At 36.1% G+C, this 26,212-nt stretch overlaps 1 protein-coding gene across 1 annotated transcript; it reads right to left on the bottom strand.

Moving 5' to 3' along the window:
* Nucleotides 1–61: 61 nt before the first annotated feature.
* Nucleotides 62–24,340, bottom strand: LOC125825277 (uncharacterized). The gene is made up of 13 exons (XM_049504628.1): nucleotides 23,919–24,340; nucleotides 18,788–19,898; nucleotides 13,370–13,588; nucleotides 7,312–7,538; nucleotides 6,353–6,427; nucleotides 3,764–3,835; nucleotides 3,590–3,688; nucleotides 3,396–3,464; nucleotides 3,206–3,320; nucleotides 2,474–2,542; nucleotides 1,851–2,184; nucleotides 1,560–1,680; nucleotides 62–1,206 (listed from the first exon to the last, which is right to left on the bottom strand). Exons 1-13 carry the CDS (start codon nucleotides 24,063–24,065, stop codon nucleotides 379–381), a joined length of 3,486 nt encoding a protein of 1,161 aa, XP_049360585.1. The 5' UTR covers nucleotides 24,066–24,340; the 3' UTR covers nucleotides 62–378.
* Between the last annotated feature and the right edge of the window lie 1,872 nt (nucleotides 24,341–26,212).

Genomic DNA, 26,212 nt, shown 5'->3' on the forward strand with positions numbered 1-26,212 from the left:
AAATCACTTTGGACTAGATTATCTCTGAAATGGCAGTTAACAAAAATGAAAAGACCATTTTACAAGTTTTTATACATTGAATATGGGTATGGGTGAACACAACATAAGTTCTGTTCACCTTGACGTTCGAAGAATTAATGCAAGAAAGGAAAAGGTCAAAATAAACCCCCTGGCTAAAAACAAAAAAAAATAGCTAATGAAATAATATTAGGGAGTACAACCTATCATAATGCTACCTCATTCCACACGGAAAGACTATCTAATCACAACCAATTCACTATCCCTACAACCTAAAAACCTGGCCAAAAATAGTTTTAAATGGAGGAAAAAAGAAAAGAGAAAGAGATCGCATCCAGAGTAAGGAAATCCATTACCATATTAAAATGCTTTCCAATTATCAGAATCTCTCTTTGGTGTCTGATTCTCCGCAGATGTCTTAAATGGCTCATGAGACCCAAATGGATCAGCATCATCAAAAGATGGGAAACCATGACCATAATCTGAGTCCCTGCTGCTACGGATGGAATCAAACCTTGATAGTGACTCGCGAGCTGGAAAGGCTCCAAAATTATAATCAGAGTCTGCTGTGCTGCGGAATGAATCAAACCGAGCAAAGGAATCAGGCCGCTGGAATGAACCATTATCGTATTCAGAGTCTCTGGTGCTGCGCATGGAATCAAATCTTGAAAATTCACGACTACCAAAGAGGCCACCATCTTGCATGTTGAATGAATCATATCTGGAAAAGCTGTTCAAGTGATCTTCAGACAATTCATTAGATCTTCGAGGTGAGTTGGTAGAGCTAAGCATAGGTGTGCCTGGAACCGAGTCCGCAAAGGAAAATGGACTCTTTTTCTGGAACATGTTGTCAGCAACAGGCGAGCCACCTGAGTTATAGGCCGGTGTGCTGGGAACAGAATCAAAGAAGGGACTTGGTCTAGAGAACAAGTTGTCTCCCTGTGGGAATCCAGAGTTGTTACTTGGTGTGCTTGGAACAGAATCAAAGAATGGGCTTTGCTTTGGGAACTGGTTCTCTGAGTAACTAAACCCAGTATTATAACTAGGGGTGCTAGGAACAGAATCGAAAAATGGGGCTTGCTTCGGGAACGAGTTGCTGGAATTTGTGGATCCCGTTTTTATGGGCTTCAGGCCCCAGTCGTCGTCATCAAAAAGAGAAGTTTCCTTGTGCTTCTCATCACGAGAATCCTGCAAAATCACAGAAAAGAAGCAAAATATGAAATGCTACTTCAACTGAGCCAATGAGAAACAAATTATTCCAATCATATCACCGATAATTAGACAATTGCCTAGACCAAGATGCACCAGAAGATGCAGTGAGCCCCCCCCCCAGCCGCCAAAAAAAATAAAAAAAAATGGCAAAGAGATGCTTCAGAAAAGGTTGTAGTTCAAAGAACCATTGATGATTGACCCTGACAATTATTTTCCTATAGCATAGTAATCGAAAAAGTGAATAAATGAACATGTAAATGTATCCATTTGCCTCTTCTTCTTCTTTTTTTCTTTTTTTTTTTAACTAAAATGAAGATGTATCCATTTACCTTAGCAGCAGAATTGATGTCCCACGCAGCATCTGCATCATGGTCTGTATCAAATGTACCCCAACCAGATTCATCAAAACTTTTGTCCCCAGAGAACACAGATTCAGCTCCCCAGTGTTCACTGCACTAGTAATACAGAAGTTCAAATTTCTAGAAGAGTTACCAGTTAAGAGAAACTGAATCCATCAAAGAATACAATTGAATAACAGAAAAGATCTTTCAATATTTGGAGAGCATAACAACACTGTAGATTAAATCACCAAAAAAGAAGGATGAAAACAACCACATTACCTTTGGGCAGCATGGGGAGAACCATCAAAAGTACCGTCCTTCCTATTCAGTGATTCTTCAAATTCCTTTGATGGACTCTCAACTGCATTACTCCTGGTTGGACTATTAGTTGAACTTATTGCTGTATGGGCAGTCTCCACATCACTCATCACTCTGGCTTTTACAGGGCTTGGCAACTTCTCTGACTTTGCATCAGTGACAGCATCAGCAGATGATTTTGCAGTATCATGGTCATTTAAAGAAGATGCTTTCTCCCGAACCAGTGAAGATTTTGGTTTAGGAGGGGCAATGACATTTTGTACGTCAAGATTGAGCTCTTTCACAAATGTGAATTCTGCGGAGGACAATTATTAAACAATGCAATGAGTTTAAATTTTTGAAAAACTTGAAAAAGTTAATAATAGAATTGCTCAAAGTTTAGGGAGGAGAAAAAGTTGATTCAGTCATCTCTGAAGGCACTATGAAAGTTAAGTTTTTTTATCTAAAAATGACAGAAGCTGATCAGGTGGTCTCTGGAGGCACTTTGATCGTAACAAGGTAGCCGTACTGGAAGGTGGGGCTGGATCACCTCCTTTTCAGGGAGAATATCTGTCTTTTGATTAAATATATATCTTACGACGTACCTTCATCGTCAAATTTATCCCACTCTCCATCCCAGTCTGCTGCCCCCTCTTGGATGCCAGGTTGCCAACCTATAAAATTATTACTAATATGTCAGAAACATTAAAAAAGTAAAGCAATTAAAAACCAGACAGCTCAGGTAAGAAAATACAAGAGTCATCAAAATGGCATGCTATCCCATTTTTCCAACCGACGTCCTGACTATTAGATGAACACACACATCTCTTGAACATCAGAATTAGCCCCAACTCATGATCCAGATACACAAGACTTAAATATAAAGGAATAGGTTTCATTAAAGAAACTAAAATATGTAAATACTCCTTTTTAGTATACGTGCCACAGATTACATCCTCATATGATCAATAGGTGCTATTTTATCTTTATAAACAACAAGATTAGAAAACTACAGAACTGGAACAAATCCTAATGCAGCCAGCAAGATACCCCTACTTAAGTACTACACAGAACTCAGGTGCCAAAAGGAAGGCCAACAAAAACAAAACATAAATGGCACTTTAAAGAACAAATAAACAGGCCAGTAGAACAAAAATTTGTCGCAAATAACAATGACTCAAATAGGGTCAACTCAAAACCAAAAAAAAACAGGAAATGCTAGAAATAAATTTACACCAATGTTTTTAATCTGGATTTTATGATATCAAGAACAAAGAACACATAAAATAACTAAATGAAAGCACATATAAGTGCAACAAAAATACAAGCGCCAGTACCAAATGGAAGCTCAAGCAGAGTAGTTGGTTTGGCCCGTAGCCCATAAGTTTTGCAGCGTTCATTCAAAGTTTTCACTTGCCCCTCGAGGTCAGCCTGAATCTGATTAGCACGGTCCTACAAAAACCAGAGACTGGATTTAGATAAGTTCTAGATATCTCCAGCGAATCGATTAGTGGTAAAACATACTACCTGGATACCATCAGTTTTACCATCTTGATCCATTTTGACAATTGTTTTATACAGCTCCATTTTTTTCTCCTGCAAAAGTTTCAGCAGAACACTATCACAACAAAAGCTCTACTAAATTTGCACAATTTACTAGACGCTAATAGAACATAAGAGTTAGTATCAGTGCAGTGGGCTAGAAAGAGCCACAGTAGTACTTGAATATCCCGAAACGTGGCCTCCTCAATTGTCAATTTAGAAGCAACATCTCCAGCCTGCTTGTATTTCTGTTCATATTTTTTAGCCAGTACTTCGACCTGTAAAATTGTCAATTTTATTACATCACAAATCATTGGACGTGTGCAAATTTGTTATGCTCAAATAAGTTTTACCTCTCTTTTGTCAGCAGAAGTTCTTGCACTTATCTCATTTAGTCTATTATCACATCGGCTTTTGTATAGAATCTGGTGAAAAAGGCCAACACAAAATGACAGTTTTAGTGATGTGCTTCAACTTCAGATATCCATCAAGGAAACCCACCAATCAGTTACTGAACGGAAATTCACAGCTTCAGGAAGAACAACTTTAGACCAAGGCTATGAATGAATGTATGACATGATACCCTAGAACATATAAATATATATTCACTAATTACTCAGAACTCAGTAAGCCACAGGACAAAATCTGTTATGTCGTGCCTGAATGAAATGGAACAACATCAAACTGTTGTATGAAATATGAATAATAAAAGATTCAAATGGTAAGTGAATTTCAGACTCAAAATTCAAGAATAGTTAAGGAGACAAGTAGAGATAGTGGTGTTAGAGTCCCACATCAGTGTAGGATGTGGTAATTTGTTTCCTTAATGGTCTTGGTCAATCCTCATCTTATAAGCTAGCAATTGGGATTGAGTTATTCCCTAAGTCCATTTCTTATCATGGTATCAGAGTCACATTCATCCTAATTCTTGGTTTGCCCAATGTTAGGCCCTCATGTTATTATATTGTCCACGCTCCAAATGTTCAGACCTGCGTTTCCCACATCAGCATGGGATGTAGTGATTTGTTTCCTTAAAAGTTTTTGGCTATCCTCACCTCATGAGCTAGCTATTTGGATTGAGTTAGGTCCTAAGTCCATTTCTTATCAAACGGTGACCTGCACTCTTAATCTCAGCTGGATCTTATAATCCAAGATCTCGCTGCATCTTATGGGTCATAATTCTATATTCAGCCAGATCTAGTCTAGTCACATTTGACCCAGCTTCTCTTGCTGCTTCCATTTTTCTTTGCAAAGCTTATCTCAATCTAGCACTAGACAACGGAAAGGGCCTGCTTATCACCCACAACTATTTAGTATTTAAAGGTTCCTGTTGTTAGAACAGCATGCCAGAATATTGCAGCAGTGAAAAGTTCAAAGAAGAAAAAGTAACAGATGCTGCCTGTCCATCCATCGCTCTGCTGTCTGCTAGTCTGATGCTATGCTTCTGAGTTATGTGCCAAATGACTTCTTAAATTGCATACTTTGTCTCTGCCTCTCCCCTCTTTTAAGACTTCACGGCTTCTAAATTTTTTGTTTATTTTTCGTTTAAATGTATTGCTTTCTTTCATATTGTGTTTGAACTTCATTACCCTTTCCTTGGGTTCACCATGAATTAGTTAATTCATTCGCATAAAAAAGGTATGTAGAGTTAATTTCCATGCACTTTCAAATTTATTTCCTAACCTCAACTTCTGTTTCGTGTTCAATAAGTGATTCACTGATTGAGCATTTGGACTCGCATATCTTAACTTGAGAAGTATGAAAGTTCTAACACATCTTTAAAATGAAGAAAATTAATGAAAATATGAGGGAGCATTACAATCACTACAGTTTCAATGCTTAGCGACACTATACACCCAGTAAACACAACCATCTCCATCTATTGGATGATATTGCTCACCTAGCAAATATGAGAAAAATGCAAACTCAGAACATGCAATCCCAGTTTTAAAGTACTATATATGCTAGGCGCTTAAGCACTAAAAAACCACATACCATCATAGAAGAAATGTGTAAAGTATTCCTAGTTTCCTCCATCTCAATGTTGACCACAATATACCCAACAAAAAAATGGTTATGGTTAGACAGACTTATGAAATAGTTTATCACATAAGTAGACCAGATCAAACCGCGTATGGGATTCCGACACATGACGATATTTCAGCCACTGAAATTTCGGTCCATTTCTCTGATTCCCCTTCTTTTCCCTCTACTTCTCCCCTTCTCTAGCAATTCCTTTTTTTTTCCTTTTTGCGCAGAACAAGTATCAAGAACCTTATTCAAAAAGCATAGTTAAATTTATCGATAAAATTATGCAAGAACAATGCTAAAACAAGTTTATAATAATAATTGCTGCTGATTCTGAATCAGGTATAGATGCCACTTTCAATCAATATAGCAGAACTTTACTTTAAAAATTTCACAAACAACTAGCTTAGTAAATTATACTTGATTTTTGAAGATGATGCCATAACACAATGCGAAAAAACATATTGACATGAAAAACAGAACGGTGAAAAGTTCCAACTCTCAGATCGTGCTTTATTCACGCCCTCGGAACATTGCACAAGAGAGACACAGGTACAAGCACTAATCTGTGTTTGAGCTATGTTTAGCGCAAACTTTACCAAGAATCCAAGCTGACATGCAAAGTCATCAAAAGATAGAAACTGAATTATTGCTAGGACAGACGAAATTGGTTGCTATGTAGCTTCTAGTCTGTCACTGATTAGGTCAGTAATGAGATAACAAGTTATACAAACTGAACACAATCTGTAGTACATAACCAGGAAATTCAACCATGGGAATAACACCTAATCTATCCCCCAAGGGGCATGGAGTAGAGGGCCTAATTTCAGGATTTATAATCCAGGTTCAAAACATTGAGAGATATCTGAATAAAACCGAGAGGACTTTAGGTATGTAATAATCAAAATACTCACTATTTCTTGCATCTTTGCATGGTAGAACTGATTCTTTTCTTTGGCCTCTAAAATTTCCTTCTCCAGTTCCATGACCTGTGATTGGCATTATAGCATATCAGATAAAAGGAATATATGTCAATTATTAATGGCTTTTACAAGTACTCACCAATAAATCAAGCTTTAACTGACAAATGAAATTGGAATCTTAAGCATCAAGTTAAATCAACTTCTTATAAGTCAAAAATGAAGATCATCATTAATCCTTAATAGCAGAGGAGATAATAACTGGTAAAGATTATTACCAATGTCTTCATAGCATCAAAGTAGCATTTGCAATTCCACAAAGTCCAGAAGATATCATGAGCATGTGAGAAGTATCTAAAAATTCTGCTTATGAAACTATGATGGACCATACACCATGCCAGTAGCATATATATTTTTCACAATCTGAAGCAAGTATAAATGCTTTGCTCAGCAAAGTCACAGTGTTGCTACACCAATAAACAATCTTTCTATCCTTAAGTTTCTAATCAGAATTACTTGATGGTCTTCCCATACATCAGATGCAAAAAGAAAAGGTAAATACAAACAAATGTCGAAACAAAAGAACATGGAAGACACCAGACAATCTCTTGGAAGATTTACCCAAATATGATGTTCATATGTGAGTCATGTCCGCTATTAATTTATTGCAAGGCAAAAACTACATCATACCACATCTGTGTACATTACAGATTACACATGTCAATAAGTAGACATTTGATACGAGATTCAACAAAATGACCACTACTCTATTACCTAGTGAAAAACATCCATCCCAAATATTGTTTCTCTCACTTCTGTTCATAATTCAGGCAGTAATCATGGGAAAGAAGAGAAGAAAGGGGGTTTCAGACAAATAAAGGCGAGCAGAGAAAACATTTGAAAGAACATTTTTAAAACTGGTAACAGAATTTGAAAGAACATTTATAGTCGACCTTCTTCTCTGCATCAGTTGCTTCCTGGAATTTTGTGTTCAACGAATCCTGTTCCTCTGTGCTAAGTTGGTCAATCAGATGCTTCTCCAACACTGGAACTTTAGGCTTCTGTTTACTAGGCAGCACAGCTTCATCGGGCTGGGGAATGGGTACTGGACGTGGAGGCCTCCTTGGAGCACCAAAAGCAGCTTGTCGTGCACCACTTGGCCCCTGTGTTTGCTGGAAACCTGTGGGAGGAAGAAATGACGAGACTAACACATTAGTGAAAAGTTGGAAGTCGCAAGTGAGATTCTTGATATAGATACTGCATAAGAAATACTGAAGGCCTTGGCGATTGACATATTAGTTAGCTCACTCTTGTAATGCCTTTAAATTGTAATATCAATTTTTCACCATGCAAAAGGAATCTGAAAATACTATTTAAGGTTTACCTTCCTTCTCAAATTCAATAACATAGAGATTGATCTGAAATTCTTACCTCCCTTAAAGAATATGGCCAGTTTCTATAATAAAAAAAAATCATCTACCACATTCATCTACTGCATTCTCTTTAGACATTCATCTACTATGTTCCTTTAACAGATGACAGAGCATTGCTCTAGTACAAACAAAATTGTCCCCATAAACTTTCTGCTTGATTCCATCCACATGATATAGTACACTAACAGCAAATACAAATACATGTGTGCTTATCATGTACTTAAATAAGTTAATATGAACAAAAAATGTAAGGAATATAAAATCTCATAAATTTCGTACTTGCTCAATGGAAGGTTTTATATTAACAAAATCTAAAATTCAAAACCACAAAAATAATATTTCTTTTACAAGTCTAAACCACAATAATGATATTAACCACATTAGATCAAAGAAGAGAGTTTATTAGTCAAACTTCAAAAAAAAAATTAGCATCCCATTTCGGGAACTTGTACCTTTTAGGATTAATATTGTTTATAAAAAATGAAAACATAGAATTATCTTGCTCCTACAAACTCTAAAACTATGACAACTCCTAAATGCACCCCAACATCCCTTCAAATTCTCCTTCCTTTGTTGAACTTCTATTTTATATCTCCGATTGTGTTAAATATTAGCATGATTTTAGGATACTTTATCATTCCTTTTCCTAACGTAATTATAGGAATTTAATATTTCATTTTATTGTAATTGGTCGTCTTTCCTTAATTAGTTAGGGGCCATTTGGTTACTGGATAAGGACAAAGTTAATACATGAATTTATTCATGTATTAATTTTATACCATGTTTGGTTTGTAAATAGAATAAAAGTTATTCATGTATTAAATTTTATACAATGTTTGGTTGGTGTGTTTCCAAATATTGTATAAAAGCTATTCATGTATTGATTTTATGTGGTGTTTGGTTGTGTTTTTGTAATTCTACATAGCTAATACTCAAATAACTTATGAGGAAAGCTATGTATAATTTTATGTGGGTAAGAAGGTATAAGTTATGACTTATGAGGGTATTAGTTATACATGGATTAAAATAATAAAATTACATATCTACCCTTAATTTGTTTGTAAATAATGTGTATTAATTTACAAGATTAAGGAGTCGACTAAACTATTTCTTAATTATTTTTTTGAAAAAAGACTAAGCTATTTCTGTACCTCATTTTTTTTCAGTTTTGTCATCCCCACCCCCACCCCCACGCACCCCACACACCAGAATTGTTGCTTTTTATTATTTCTGCATCATAGTTTATAGTTAGTGGACAGGTGATACTTTGCTGTATTTTGGCTTGTTTATCAAGTATACTGCTATCATTTTTTAGATTTTATAATTTCCAATTTTATTAAAAAAAAAAAGAAATATATTCATTTACAACAAGTTAAATATTTAATAAGTAATAATTTATCTATTGTAATTTCTACATAACTAAATCATACATAATAATACCGATATAACTATTATTTGCATAATTAAACCTACATAACTAATACATCCATTACTAATACCTACATAACTAATACCGAAAAATTTTATTATGGTAGAGGCCCAACCAACCAAAGTTGTGTGAGGCTCCACCCATTTTTTGACATGTGGATCATGGGGCCCAAGCTATCAGTTAAGGCTGAAAAATGAAACCAAAAGGAGAGAGAATGTAAAGTTTGAGTGGGAATTGCAAGACAATTGTGGGGTCCACGTCAACTTCAATTAAATAAATTAAAATATTATATTGAAAGTGGAAAAGTGCACAGTAAAAAAGGTAAGGAAGGGAATAAAAAGTCATATTATTAGCTGATCAACATTTTTATTTTCTATTTTATAAAATAAAAATTATGGTTTAGATACAATTTCAATTGACCACTACTTTATTTGATTATAATAAACTTTGCACGTTTTTTAAGAAATAATAATAATTTATATATATGTCATACTCTATTACTAAGCTAGCGGTTGACTATAGATTTTCAAATACTTTTGTCAAGTTATTTTTGCGTGAAGTTTCATCATGTGTTTTATCATAGATTTTGAGACAAATATTCAACTTTTTAAAGAAATATGATTTATATTTCCAGATTCTAAAAACTATTAAAAATATCCGTAATTTTGTATAATTATTTTATGAAAATGCATGACAACAAATATAATTAATATGAATTTAAAAGGAAAAAAAAACAAAAGAAAAATATCATTAATTTTTATATGAAAAAGTATTATTAATACTTGTTATTGAAAGGCACATCGGATAACAAGCCTAAATGAAAATTATATAAAATATATATATATATATATATAACTATATAAGTTTTATACAAAGAACTACGACTGAAACTCAATCCAAATTATAAACGATGGGTGTTATTATTTATTAAAACCACCCATGTTGAACTCTATTTAACATTTATTTAACGTGTTGAATTGAATATCTATTAAAAAATATTATTCTTATATTGAAATTTGTTTGCACTCTATTTTCTTTAAACTCGCGTTACTTTTAAAAATAGTTCTATATTACAAGATAAAACAAGATTTGTGTATATTTTATTGTCTTCAAACTAATTTACTATTAACGTCAAATACCAAATTATAAAATAAAAGTTTAAAGAAAATAAAAATATTGATCAGCTAATAATATGACTTTTTATTCCCTTCCTTACCTTTTTTACTGTGCACTTTTCCACTTTCAATAAAATATTTTAATTTATTAAATTGAAGTTGACGTGGACCCCACAATTGTCTTGCAATTCCCACTCAAACTTTACATTCTCTCTCCTTTTGGTTTCATTTTTCAGCATTAACTGATAGCTTGGGCCCCACGATCCACATGTCAAAAAATGGGTGGAGCCTCACACAACTTTGGTTGGTTGGGCCTCTACCATAATAAAAATTTTCACCTAATACCTACATAACTAATACCTGCATAACTTTAACCAGTAACCAAGCGACCCCTTAGGAGTCGCTTGTACAAATACTTCTTCTCATGGGATGTAAAGATATACTCCATTTGTCATTTTATGTGGCACCCTTTCCTTTTTAGTCCGTCCCAAAAAGAATATCACCTTACTATGATTAGAAACAATTTAACTTTAAAATTCTACTTTTACCATTAATGAAATGTTTCTCAGCCACATAAATATCTAAGGATTGTTGTAGATCACAAGTTTCAAAAGTCTTCCGTTTTTTCTTAAACACCGTGCCAAATCAAAGGGTGCCACACAAAATGGGATGGAGAGAGTACTAAAATACAAAGAAGCCTTTTCCTCTTTCTCAAATAATACATGGCATCAAAGTCATTGTTGTCGTCTGAAGTGAGCTTTTCTCCCTTGCAGCATTAGGATTCCTTTTCTTTCAAAAAGAGGTCGAGTTTTCTCCTTCCTTGAAGTTGTCCGCAACTAAAACTCTATTTTTGTCAGTGTTCTATAAATCTAACACCACCATAGGTTCCAGCTAACAACGAAGACCAAACCTCAATTGTCTACAGCCAAAATCGATGCTGGACATGCCATCACGCACCACCAGAAGATTTGGCTCCCATGATGCGTAACCATCACGTGTCGATGCGCGAGGCTACTTTCGACGGACTTTTTCGAGATTCTTTCTTGCTTGGCTTTGCCTGTCAATTCCAAGCCTACCCACCAAGTTTTGGATTTTTTCGATCATCGGAACTAGGGTTCCGTCGAGGAAAACCTGGTTTTCTCGTGAGAGACCCATTCGGCGATTTTTTCCATTTTTTTCTTTTTCACTAGTTTGAAGATAAGTTCCTTCTAAATTCGAGGAAAGTCTATTTTCTAATCTAGAGTCCTATTTAAACTATGGGAACACAAAGGTGGTAGATAATAACTCTCACAAATTAGTGTTGTAAAAGGATACGAATATTGATAAACAGCTGCATCAGAAAGAACGAAAAAACAAAAGTCAAGGTGCATAGCGGTCTTGGGTTGATACGTACCTTGCATGGTCAAATCGTGTTTGCTTTTAGTTAAATCTAAAATACTACATAGGTCAGATTTTCTGGAGAAAAGAAAGCACCTATTGTGACAAACACTAACAATGGTCAATTGGTGTACTTCTGTAGTAATTGCATCCAAAGTATTAGAGGGTTTGTCAAAAAGAATCTAAACACCTATCTCCCTCAACTATCTAAGAATAGGGTGATGTCCCCCGGATCCTTGGGAATGGTCAATGGGATTTTAATAATTCTGTTGTTATGACATTGCTTTTAAATACTATGCATCCCCGAATCCCTAACCAATATCTATTGCTTGATACTTCTGAAAATATCTGGAATACAACTAAGTGAACCTACTTTTTTTTTTGACAAAGAACTAAGCGAACTCACTCACGCAAGGGTAATGATGCCAAGATCTCTGAGATTTGAAATAAAATTCATGCCACTTAGCCAGCCGAGTTAATGGGTTACAGCAAGAGATTGACTATTACCAGGATCTCCAAGCAAAGTGTACCGATGATGCAATTTTCTTTCAACAATTAATTGAAAAGGAAAGAATATATAATTTTTTGGCCGGTTTGAACCAAGAGCATCATATTAGGGTTCAAGTTCTTAGCAAAGCTCATTTTCCTTCTCTTGCTGAGAGCAAAATTTATTCATGCAAGATAGTGCTGCCCAGATCTTTGAGATCTGAAATAAAATTCATGCCACTATGCAAAGTAGTTGACTATCACTTATGATTATCATTATCATTATCATTATTATTATTATTATTATTATTATTATTATTACTATTATTCCGAGTTAAATGGTTATGGCAGGAGATTGACAATTACCAAGATCTCCATGCGAATCATACTGATGATGCAATTCCCTTTCAACAATTGATGAAATAGAAAAAAATCTATGATTTTCTGGCTGGTTTGAACTAAGAGTACAATTAGATCAGGGCAAAGTTCCTTTTCCTGCTCTTGAGGATGCATACTCAAATATTTGACTCCTCTGTTCAACAGGAAGAGAGCTGATGAGGTGTCATGTTGTATCAGAGGCTCCAATTGAAAAGTTGGGGTTAACAGTCTCTCATGAACAACTAAAGGCAATCACTGTCGTGCCAGATTTTAATAGCAAACTCATATATATTATGTCTATGATGCACGCTCCAGTTAGAAGCATCCCTAATACTACAACTGCATTATTTACCGTGTTTTCATAATCATTTATCCAAATTCCACCCATTTTTAATTGGGCAAGCTGGACAGGATACTTGCATGTTTATCCATTTTTCCATCACTGGATGAGGCCTAAAACTAATGGTACAGAAAAAAGATAAATACAACTACACTGCCACAAAACTGAGAACAAGCTCCCCATTCAATCAAGGAATTTAGCCCCAAATTAGTTTCTCTCCTAGTAATACTGAAAAGATCACTGTATATTTACTCATATTAGTTATTCAAATTTAAGTAAATTAATAATAATCCAAACCAATATGAATATATTATCTGTAACTGTATATAAAGTGAGAAGGCCAAAGTACTATGTTAGTTAATGAATAACTTTTCCATATGCACGTGTACATGATTGGCTCACAAGCCATGTCCAAGGCATGTATGTGCATAGTGTAAAAAGGGTGAAACATACCTGGTGTCTCTCTCCAAGCTGTCGAACCATGAGATCCTGTAGGCTGGCCAGAAGCAGGAAACGGTGACTCGTCAAAGATAAGATTAGCTGGAAGGACTGAAGGAAGAGAGCGACCTTCCCTGTGTCGCTCCATCAGGTAGAGTGCAATGCAGAATTCCCTCAAAGAAAGCATGCTGTCATTATCTTGATCTGATAAATCCCACACCTGTTTTAAGACCTCTGGGAAATGAAAAACAAACTGCATTAATGTCTCATAGGACCAAGTAAATACCAGCTTGAATTTAAGATAGAAAACAAGATAATCTAAGATAATTATAGGAAAGATTCTCAAAAGAGTAAAGAGATATGCTATCACACTCTAAGTAGGTTGTACAAACAATGTCTCAAAGCACCAAGTGACCAACAGCTTAGCATTGTGACAAAGTAAATACGATGCCTCAAAACAATTGTAGCCACAATTCTCAAAGAAGTGAGAATGATATGCTCTACCACTACTCTGTTCTCTTTCTTATTCGATACTGTATGCTCTATGACTACAATTCACCATCATTGTCAGTATTTGTTACAAAAGCTACTAGCTGTAGAATGGAAAATGTTGTCTTTGGAAGCCTAAAGTCAAAACTCCAACTATGAAACCTCTCTGTTCAAGGAAGAAATGTGATTGGTGAATTCCATAATTTGCCCGTTTATACTCTATGGACAACTATCTTATTATCATAAGTTATTTTTCATATGTGTTTTTTATGGTATTAGAAGTAATTATGGTAGTTGCAGTAAGTTTCAGATCGTTAGTCACTTGAATAGCATACAAGGTCCAAATCTGTCTTTAGTAACTTAAGATCAAGGTTGTTATCCTCAAGCCCCACGTTTATTCGCAATTCATTTGCAGCTTATTTCCAAATGCACCCACGGTAAGGTGCTCAACAGTGTGAATTACACCAGGTTGTCTATAAAATAAACCAGTGATAAGTCAACAACTGGTTAAATGCTTCAAACTTATAACAAGTAACTATGCAGTGTCTACAGAACCAACTCTATATACAAAGTAAACCAATTGTTTTTTTTATCCTATAAAATATGCAAATTGGATGTAGAGAAAGCTTTTGACCAATGAACTAGTCCTATCTCATTTCCATACACAGACAAACGGGTCTTGGTGAAAGATGGATTAAATGGATCAAGTTCACTATTTCAACTGTGAAATATTCCATTCTCATCGATAGAAGTCCAATTGATTTTTCCTCACCTCAAAGAGGATTAAGGCAGGGAGAACCACTCTCTCCTTTGCTCTTTATTTTAGCAATGAAGGAATTGAGCAGAATGCTAGACAAGGCCAAACAAATGCAATGGATAAGTGGTTTTGATGTGGGAAGAGTTAATCCAGTGAACATCTCTCGACTGCTTTATGCAGATGACACTCTGATTTTCTGTGGGGCAGACAGGAATCAAGTATTTTTTTTTAAATCTAACTTTGTTTATTTTGAAGCTATCTCAGGTCTTCACATTAACATGTTCAAAAGAATAATGTATCCTATTAATGTGGTGAACAATATGGAGGAACTAACAGAGATCCTAGGCTGTGGTATTGGATCTTTCTCAACCACCTACCAAGGCCTCCCACTTGGGGATAACTTTAAATCGTCTTCCATATGGAGTGGAGTAGTAGAAGAGTTTGAGAAGAAGCTTGCATCCTGGAGAATGCAATATCTCTCAATGGGTGGTAGGTTAACAAAAATAAACAGTGTGCTTGGCAGCATTCCTACCAACTCCATGTCACTATTTCCCCTTCCAGGCAAAACTTTGGAGCAACTGGATCAAATCAGGAGGAACTTCTTGCAGGAAGGGAACAGTACTGAGCACAAATTCCATTTAGTCGAATGGGATAAGGTGATACTGCCAAAGTACCAAAGTGGGCTGGGCATCAAGGATCAGGCCAAGCACAATAGATGTCTTCTAATGAAATGGTTGTGGAGACATACACAGGAGGACCAAAGTCTTTGGAAGGAAGTGGTTAGGGAAAAGCATGGAAGCCAAGACCACTGGAGTACTAAACAAGCAATTGGCCCACATGGAGTAGGAATTTGGAAGTGCCTAAGTAGGCTTTGGGATGAATTCTCACGGAATGATCAACTCATTGTTGGAAATGGTCAGCATGTCAAGTTTTGGAAGGACAGATGGCTAGGGAACACCACTCTAAAGGGTGATTTCTTGGGAGCTAGATGCAACAGTGCAACATTTGTAGAAATGGAATTTTTTTAATCTAAACTTTCAGAAGGAACTTGCAAGATTGGGAAATAGAGGATTTTCTCAAACTATTACAAGCTCTCAATGGGTTCATAGGAAATGACATTGCACCAGACCAGTTTAGGTGGGGGCATACTGATGGATGGAAGTTCAGAGTGAAGGCAGCCTACAAGATAGCAATGGACCTGAATGTCATCACTGACAACTGGCCTTGGAAGCTAAACTGGAAGGTCAAATTTCCACCCAAAATTGTTTGTTTTAGCTGGACAGCAATGCATGAAGCCTGTCTAACACAGGACAACTTTGCCACATGTGTAACAGAAAAGCAAAAACTCATAGCCATCTGTTTCTCCAATGCCCGGCTGCCACAGACTTATGGTGCATGTTCCTCACCCTTGTTAGAATAGTAATAGGTATATACAATCCTACTTAGAATAGAAATGGGAATAGTAATAGTAATAAGAATAATATATAGTGGCCTACTTAGAAAAGAATTGTATTGCAGTGTCCTAGTTGGAAAAGGTGTCTATTGTTTTGTTTTTTTTTTTTTTTTTTTTTTTTTATAACCGAGAAATCCGTCTGTGACCCGCCCTTTGGACCAATCACAGCCTTCTAAACTCGGTGGATAATGGGCCCGCCCCTCTACCCTTCTCCACTTAAATACCGGGCTTCGCTTTGCATGGTGTGGGGCTTGAACCTGCGACCTAAGCCACAAATCCTCCACCTTTTGCCACTTGAGCTAGGCCTTGGGGGCGGAAAAGGTGTCTATTGTAGTGTCTATAAATAGGGTTTCTCTGTAATAATGTAGACAACAACAATTCAATAATATTCTTTTTCAATATTTCTCACATGGTATCAGAGCCTCTACGATCTTGGTAGAAAATCAACAGGTTCCGTTGCCGGAGGGTGGCACCCATATATGTTGCCCGTCTAGCCAATGATTATGTTAGGAAAAGTTGGGTCACCGTGTATCTTTCTGGTGACTATTTTCTCATATCTAATTTGTGTAGTACCGTGCCATCATTCCGGTGACTACTTTCTTATATCTAATTTGTGTAGCACCGTGCCATCATTCCGGTGACTACTTTTTCATATTTAATTTGTGTAGCACCATGCCATCATTCCGATGACTACTTTTTCATATTTAATTTATGTAGCATCGTGCAATCTTTCCGGTGACTACTTTTTCATATCTGGTTTGCGTAGCACCGTGCCATCTTTTTGGTGACTACTTTTCATATTTAATTTGTGTAGCACCGTGTCATCCTTCCGGTGACTACCTTTTTTTGCATATTTGATTTGTGTAGCACCGTGCATCTCTCCGAACTACTTTTCATATTTAATTTGCGTAGTACCGTGGATTTTTCCGAAGTACTTTCTCATATCTGAGTTGCATAGCACCGTGTGTCTTTTCGGTGACTCCTCAGATTTGATTTGCATAGTTCCATTTGTCTTTCCGGTGACTCCTCAAATCTGATTTGCGTAGGGTTGTGCCATCATTCCGACCTTACCCATATTATTTCTCTTTTTCAATAGGGTTGTGCCATCAATCCGACCTTACCCATATAATTTCTTTTTTTCAGTAGGTTTGTGCCATCATTCCGACCCTACTCATATTATTTCTCTTTTTCAATAGGATCGTGTAGTCAATCCGATCTTTCCTATATAATTTCTATTTTCCAGTTGGGTCGTGCCATCATTCGGACCCTACCTATATAATTTTATTTCTTAGATTGTGGCCATTTTCAACTATCAATTCTAATACTCCGGCATATGAGCATGTTTTGGCCAGTTTTTCGGTGACTTTCTTCGGTGACTTTCTTGTTTAATATCGACTCATTTATTGATTCCAACATGATCCATACACTTTATACTAGATTTTGAGCACTTTCAGCGACCGTTGCATTGTGAAGAAGTCTATATGGAGCAACCACCTAATTTTGTTACTCAGGGGGAATTTAATAGTCTTGTATGTCGATTGTGTTAGTCACTCTATGGCCTGAAATAGCCTGTGCAAGCTTGGTTTGGAAAGTTCAACACTGTAATTTATCACTCTGTGTTACCAGCATTATGCATCAAATCCGGTATTTCATGAGAAGACTAAGCACATTGAGATGGAATGTCAATTTTGTGAAGTCGAGTGATCAACTTGCAGATATCTCACCAAGCTCCTCATCAATCCTTGTATTAATTATATTTGTAACAAGCTAGATACATATGATTTGTATGCACTAGCTTGAGGGGGAGTGTTAGAATAGTAATAGGTATATACAATCCTACTTAGAATAGAAATGGGAATAGTAATAGTAATAAGAATAATATATAGTGTCCTACTTAGAAAAGGATTGTATTGCAGTGTCCTAGTTGGAAAAGGTGTCTATTGTGGTGTCCATAAATAGGGTTTCTCTGTAATAATGTAGACAACAACAATTCAATAATATTCTTTTTCAATATTTCTCACATTTTTGGCCTCAGATGGGCAATGCCTAACACTATCAGGAAAGTTTTTGAATGCTGGAGCCACTGGAAAATTGACGGCACCATCAAAAAGATTTGAAGATGATACAACTGCCATCTTATGGACTATCTGGAATGAAAGAAATAGAAGATGTTTTGATGGCCTCTCAACTAGACAATCTATGCTCAAAGCTAAAAGTCTTTTTGTATTTATATAGTTGGGTTTTTTTGTCCCCAATGGATTCCCCTGATAGATTTTTAGATTTTGCTTACTCTATGATAGTGTACTAGAGATAACATACTATGTGCTCACTCTTTTGTAACTACTTTGCATCTTCTTGATGCCATGAATGGAATCAATTACTTCATCTAAAAAAAGCAAACTCAAGTTAATTTCCATAACCTTGACTTTGAGAGGTGTGTTAGAAGTATAGTGTTACTGTTAGAAATAGAAAATAGATAAATAAACATTTTTAAAAAAAAGAATATTAGAAGAGTTAAGTTAATAACTTAGGTATTCTTTCAGCTTAAACATTTTTGTGTAATATTTTTGACACCTAATAGGTGTATCTTGTATTCATTTAAGCTGGCATTTTGAATTCAAGAAAAAAGTTCAAGATGCGTATAGCAAACCTAAGTGCTTACTCTTTGTTACAAGAAGGCACTAACATAAGGTACATGGAATCTCAAAGCTAAATCAGAGACAGAAAATCGCACCTCGGGGAAGCTTCCAACTTAGAAACAAGCTGCGTGCCTCTGTGCCAGTAATTTTTCCATCCCTATCTGTGTCCACTGCCATAAATACTTTGCTATACTTCCGATAATCAGACTGCGTAATCCTTGGCCACGGAAGCTGAGGTTGACCAGGAAGAGAATTTGTGCCTGCACTAGAATTTGCAGCAGAACTCTGCACTGGAACCTGTTGGTTCGGCCTCGCAGTCAAATGAGATTGCTGATGCTGGTGTACCAGCTGCTGAGGAAGTGTAGTCTGCAAATTAACTGAGTTAGCCTTTACAGGAGGTTGGGCATCTATAGATGCTCGGTCTGTGGCTGATGAAACTGCTAAGCTGCTAGCTGAAGATATAGTTGGTGTGGAGCTTTGATTTGGTTGAACTGATGCAACTGAAAAAACATCTCCAAAGAGTGAATCCGATGGAAATCCATTTCCTGCGACTGAAACAGCTTTAGGAACCTTGGCATCAGGCAGGTTACCATGCGACAAAGTTGCATTATTTGATTTTGATAGATCTGGTTGCACTGATGACGTGGTTGTTTGTTGTGTTTGTTGTGCAGAAGGTGTCAATACAGCAAGACCAAATGCATCCTGACTTCTAGAACTGACACTTGTATTAGGAGCTTGGGAATTGGCACCTGCTTGTGAGCCACCATTCTGACCAGCAAACAAATCAGTGGAACTGGGAGGGCGAGAAGCTGCAATAGTACTTCCAACTAGCATTCCTTGACCGGAAACATTTGGTTGAGATTGGAAACCAGGGCTAGGATTTGAGGGCCTAGGAGGCCCCACATAACTTTGCTGAGCTGGTAAGCCTTGTGGACCCCTAACGCCAAAAGTTTGAGCTGCTGTTGGAGTAGCACCACCAACTGGAGGAACTGTAGAACCAACCTTATTAGTTGGTTGAGGACCTGGTATGACTGCAAGGTTTATTTGGGGAGCAGGAATTTTGGCTGAAGCTGGAGTGAATAGTGCAGCCTTCACTATTTCAGGAGTCAACTCTCGTTTTTGTGCTACCGTAACAAGCTTGAGAGCATTATAAAATTCTTGGCGACTAAGGTAGCCAGTACGACTTTGATCAGCATATGTCCATATCTACATAATGGAAAAGAAATGTGAATTTTAGTATTAACTATTAAGAAAATAATAGGAGATCGATAGCTCCAGATATCTAACACGAGTCACGGAGACTACATAAACTACTTCTTCCCCATCTTGACTATGTTGAACTTGATATCTATACGTGACTTTTGGCAAGCAGCATATTTATTATAGAGCTAATTAATACATCACCTGCTGTCATATTAAGGCATGGTTCATCAAGCACAGGCCGAACCATAAAGTTATTTTCTACTCTTTTTCCTCTTCTCAAGTAGCTCCAATATATTTTATTTTTTTTGACATAGGTAATTGTTTCTATTTCCGTAACACAATACATGGGTTGTACTAAAACCATATTTACAAAAGAACTCAAAATCTACTATCCTATCCTGATAATGAGTCTAAGACATCAATGATAAAGACAGTATCATTAGAGTATATCTAGTTACACCAAAAACATAAAGTTAAAATACAATTCATTTTGACTTGTTCTATAGTATTCTCCATATTCTCAAAGACTCTAAGGTTCCTCTCCTTCCATATTGTCCACCATATAGCTGCAGGTACAATTCTCCAATTGTTTCTGTTTTTAGCGTGAACTCCTGCTTCCTCCCAACTGTGTAACGCTTCTGTGATTTTCCCTGGCATGGACCAAGATATGTTTTTGAGACATAGGAATAATCTCCATAGTTGACTTGTGACCTTGCAATGTATAAATAGATGAACCACTGTTTCTACAGTTTCCCCACAAAAAAAACATCTCAAACATAAAGGGATCCCCTTTTTCATCAAGTTATCTTGTGTCAGCACTACTTCCTTAGCCAATAACCAGACAAAGCAAGCTACTTTGTGTGGGATTTTGGCTTTCCAAATGTGTTTCCAAGGCCATCGAAGTATTTGCTGGTTTGGTTGGTTCATCTTCCTGTAGGCTGCATTTACTTTAAAAGTCCCGTTACTATTTCCCTGCCACTGTAGGATGTCTTGTCCAGCCTTCAAACCACTGAATTGGTCAATGGTGCTGAAGAATTTTGCTACTCTTGGTATTTCCCAATCATTAAGGTGTCTCCTAAACACAAAATTCCACCCTTGAGGTGTCCACAATTCTGCTATTGTGCTCTGTTGATGTAAAACTAAGTTTAAATATCTAGGAATAATGTCTCCATGTTGCCTGCTTCATGCCAATCATCCTTCCAGAAGACAGTTTTAACTCCATCTGGGTCGAGCTCGTCGCACCGGGCTTGCCTAGTGCGGGTTACCTCTCCTATGTGGTTTGCGAGCTATTGCATAGGAGCGGGGGTTTTACCCTGTGCGCACCCAAAGGGTAGCGGCTGCGGGTTTCCCTTGTCATCAAAAAAAAAGACAGTTTTAACTCCATCTGCCACTTTGACTATGGTATTAACTTTGAATTCATTCCACAAAATTCTGATTGATTTCAGGGGATTCAATCTTCCTTGAGGTTTTAGTGGGAGTTCCTTTTTGATGCCCATTCGCGAGTGGCTAAAGGGAAATTTGCTTGTTCCGATAGTTAGTCTAACCCCTTTCCCACAGCATTCCATTCGCAGTAGTCCATAAGCTGACACCATAAGGAGTAGTGATCTCCTTTGTCATCCAATTATCGTTCTCCTCATATTTATCTTTAATGACTCTAACCCATAGACTTTGATTTTCATTTGAATATTTCCATAGCCATCTCATTCTTAAAGCTTTACTCTGATTCTTCAGATTTTTGATCCCCAATCCCCCAAATCTTTTCTCATTGATCACTGCCTTCCATTTGACTAGGTGGTAACCCTTCTTGTCTTTGTTCCCTTGCCATAGAAATTTCCTCCTGATGCTATCCAACCTATGATTCCTGGTGGGATAGGAAATAATGACATCATATACGTTGGAAGTGCATCAAGCACAGAGTTTATCAAGGTCAATCTTCCACCCATGGAGAGATATTGGGACTTCCACCTTGCTAACTTCTTCTCACATTTCTCAATCACCCCATTCCAGATTTCCATAGACATAGACTTGGCCCCCAAAGGCAATCCAAGGTAGATAGTTGGTAGAGCACCCACTTCACACCCTAAGATTGTCTTTAAGATCTCCATGTTTGGCACTTCATTAACCGGGTATAAGAAGCTTTTCCTCCAGTTAACATGTAAACCTGACATTCCTTCAAATATTACCAAGATCAGTCTCAGTATTTTGAGATGCTCTTCTTCAGCATCACAGAATATAAGTGTATCATCTGCATACTGAAGATGAGTTATCTTCAAGCTATCCCTTCCAGCTCTAGCAACCTCAAATCCTCTTAACCAACCTTCCCTGTTTGAGTAGCTCCAATATATTTTACTAACTAGTTCCTGGGTTCAATACATCAGTGATCTCTTCCTTCAATATCAGTTTGTGTACCACTATTCTTTTGCATGCATTATAAGAATTGAAACTGAAGGTACCAAATTATCAAAACATAGCGATGGTTTAAGGTGCTCGGACTCGTCACTTTAGTGCCACATACAATGAGTTTTTAAATCAAAACAAAAGCTAGGATTAAATCATAATTTAGGCATATGTCTTTTTTATCATTAAAAGATATTTGCATTAAAAAAAGTCAACAACCACAAGGTACTTTAAAGATATTTACAGGTTAACATTATTGTTGAATGTGCAATGAAATCAAGAAGTCTATCATGTCCTCCATATCATTTGTTATAGCCATGTTACAAAAAAAAAAAAAAAACAGTAAGGTTATGCATCTGTACTTAACAATAATAACATACTCAAACTTGATCTAAAAAATTTGCGCATTTGTTTCCTTCCAAATAGTCCACCAAAATTTACGCATATGTTATAACTCTATTTTTAGATATTTGAATTATTTTTAATCGAATCCCGCACCCGTATCCGTACCTGGATTCATATCCCCGAATTTTAAAATTTAGATCATGAAGGATCCGACCTCTAGATGTGCACCGATATCGGAGACCCACACCCGAGTCTGAGCAACTTATGGCCTATGGTTGTGTCAGTTCATGTAAATATTTTCATCTCACCACTTCAGGAAACTTTTCAGTATCTATTACCCCGCATTCATAATGTTAATTCTCAAGCTCCTGAAAACTGGGGTTCAGTATAATAACTGCCAAAACTTACTTTTTTCTGAACAACCATGTATTCCATCTCAGGACACCCCACCCCACCCCATAATCCATATACTATAATTGTGCAACAAAATTTGCAGCTAAAATGATCTTAAAAAACTACAGCTAGCATTGCAACGACAAAACGAAGCAGCCAACATCATGTATGGGGAACCAACATCTGAAGCACAAATCTCAAAAGATTAGAACAGGTTGTTCAATTCCTATAATGGTGTCCCGTGATGATGACCATTGCCAACAACGACTGTAGAACCAAAGCTTGCAGTTACTGGAAGAACCGGGAAGGAGAAACACATGGTAAAGAGAGAAAAGGACAGCAAATAGGCTCCTCTCTGAAAGATAGAGAGGGAAACTAGAGTCAGAAGACATGGGCGATCTGCTACTGGTTAAGATTGAATCCATCATTTGGTTTAAGCGAAAACAGTATTAAACAGCCTTTGAATGATTTCAAAACTCCCTTTCAAAAATTTCAACTGAGACTGAACTGTGCCCAAACATAGTGGAATTGGCATAGAAAACTCATACAGCTGACACCACTAGTTTGGGATTGAAGTTTAGAACATCAAATGATACTGAATATTCCAAATCTTCCTAGTTCCTACTAAGCCCACGTAACTCAAACCAATACACCTAATGGACTACAAAAAATAGAGCAAGAAAAATGAATTGAAGTACATTGCAATCACGTGAACTTCAAGCTACATCCAAAATTTAAGCGAATTGAAACAGGACCAGCTTGTGGGAAAATGAAAACTTAGTATGAGAGAAAATTAAACGGATTCTATTTCTTCTCATTGGCGCTAAGGAATTACCGGCAGGTAATATAATAGAGAGGGAAAAGAAACAAATGCAGAAATAAAATAACCTGAGCGAGGACTGGTTGGGGCAAATTTGAGCCTTTGAGAAAGGCAACGGCCTCAGGGCCACTGATCCGACCATCCTGATCCAAATCAGCTCGCCGAAAATAGGCGTCGAATTGATCCATATTCGGAGTCTGATTCTGTGCAGCCATTAGTCAATTGAGAAATCGTCCCCGATTGATTGCGGTTCTGAATTAGATCTGTGAGTAAAGCAATCGTTATCGAATCATTTATAGCAAAGTTTGATCTAAAAACTCAAAGGGTTTTAGAATGTCCGCCGACGGCGACTTGCCGGTGCCGGGGCTAAAGAGAATGAATGGGGTAAAGTGAAAAAACAGAGTGCATTCGCCGTGGTAGTTTTATGTGTTGTGATCAAAGCATGGGTTTTCATTTCAATGAATGCTGTTCTTCATCAATTAAATTATTGCTCAAATTTATTCATTTTTCTCCTTTTTGCCATAAATGTTCATTTTTTTCTGATATATTTATTTATTTTCCCCTTCCCAAGCTTTTGTAAAGTTGTAAAATACTACTACTTCCTCCCTCCTATATTAATTGTTATATTTTAAAAAATGAATTATTTTTACAATATATTTAAAATTTAAAATCAACGCCTATTAATAGTATTATAATAAAGGCCTCAAATTAAAGACATAAGAACATGCCTATTGCTGCTATGGGAGTAGTAAAATTATTGAAGGTTAATATGATATGATATGATTATGGACCTTTGCAGATTTATCATGAAAATTAAATGATCCTTAATGGATAAAAGGTCAAAATTAGATGGTTTCTGGATGAGCAAACAGAATTACACACAGTTGAAAAATACTATAGCATAGCATAGACTTTAATAATTAATTAGAAACAGATGAAGAGACATCGGACTTATCTACCCAAACAATTAATATAATAGGCTATAGCATAGACTAATTAATGTCTCCCATAATATTGAAAATAACTTATTCCATCACTAATTAAAAATTTTGAACCCCAATTTTTAAAGCAAAAATTTCTTAATAAGTAAGGTTTTCCTTTCAAAATCTTATATGAAACAAATGTAAATTTATCAAGCTGATTAATAACGATATATTTTAGATTATTAAGATATAATTATCATGAACAGCTATAGCTTAGAGAAGCTGGCGGGTAGAATTAAAAAATATATATATCAACGATTTATGACCATATCAAAAGCCAGATTTGCTGCTATTGAAGTTTGGAAACTGAGTTTAAACATTTCAAAATAAACTTGCAAATGGCATAGTATTATAATAAAAAATTGTGTTTATGTTAAAAAGGATATATCTCTTCATCTTTTTTATTTGTGTATTGGTATGTTTGGTGTTGGGTACTTTTTTTCTTTATTCGATATTCGGTACAGATATTGAATTCGATTTATTTGGATTTCCGTGTAAGCCCTCATTGGAGGAGACACATTTCTTATCAAGATTGTTTTCATATACAAAGGTCAAATTTGAGATCTTTGATTAAGAGAGGAACAACCTCATCTACTACACTACCTCGATGGTGGTATCCACTCTCGCCTATAGCCTTAACCCTCTTCTTACCTTTCCTTTGCTATTGGGGTAATATGTTTTTCATGGATGCTTGGTTAGTCAATTTTTATTTTATTGTATCATACAAAAATTATGTACGAAACTATTTTTATAATAAAAATCACTCAATTCTTCATCTAAGTATTGGATATGTATAAACAAAATCTCACATGGATAGTTATAAAAAAATATATAAGGTATTAGGATATTTTTGATGATATAAGGTCTTTGAAAAAAGATTTTTGAACTTCTTATCCAACAATTAATATTAGAGTTAATGAATCAGCGAGATAAATATAAAGATAATAGAACGATCCAAGTTAATGTCTTTACTCATATACAACTAACTTTAGCTTTGAACATGCATACACAAAGAAATTAGTGGGTCATGATGACCACAAACACTCAATTGATAGGTCATGAAAAACTTAACGGAAGTATGAAATTGTTGGACATGTTTGAACAAAGTTTCGTAGTGGTAGTTAAAAAAAATGATAATTATGAAGTGTTTGATCCACTCAATAGTGTGAGACATTTTGAAAAAATTGTGTAGGCTTAACTTAAAGTGAAAAATTACACCTGTGTTATGAATATTTTTGGGTTGTTTTAATCCACCACTAAAGACTATTTGGTATGAAGATGAGATAAACAAAGTTATCTCCTGAATTGAGATATCTTATAAGATTAGTTATCTCACAATTTTTATATGAGATAACTTATCTCATTTCATAATTGATTAA

Source organism: Solanum verrucosum, unplaced genomic scaffold (assembly GCF_900185275.1).
Source record: "Solanum verrucosum unplaced genomic scaffold, falcon-dt-bn FXZP01000113.1, whole genome shotgun sequence".
NCBI classification, from domain to species: Eukaryota; Viridiplantae; Streptophyta; class Magnoliopsida; order Solanales; family Solanaceae; genus Solanum; species Solanum verrucosum.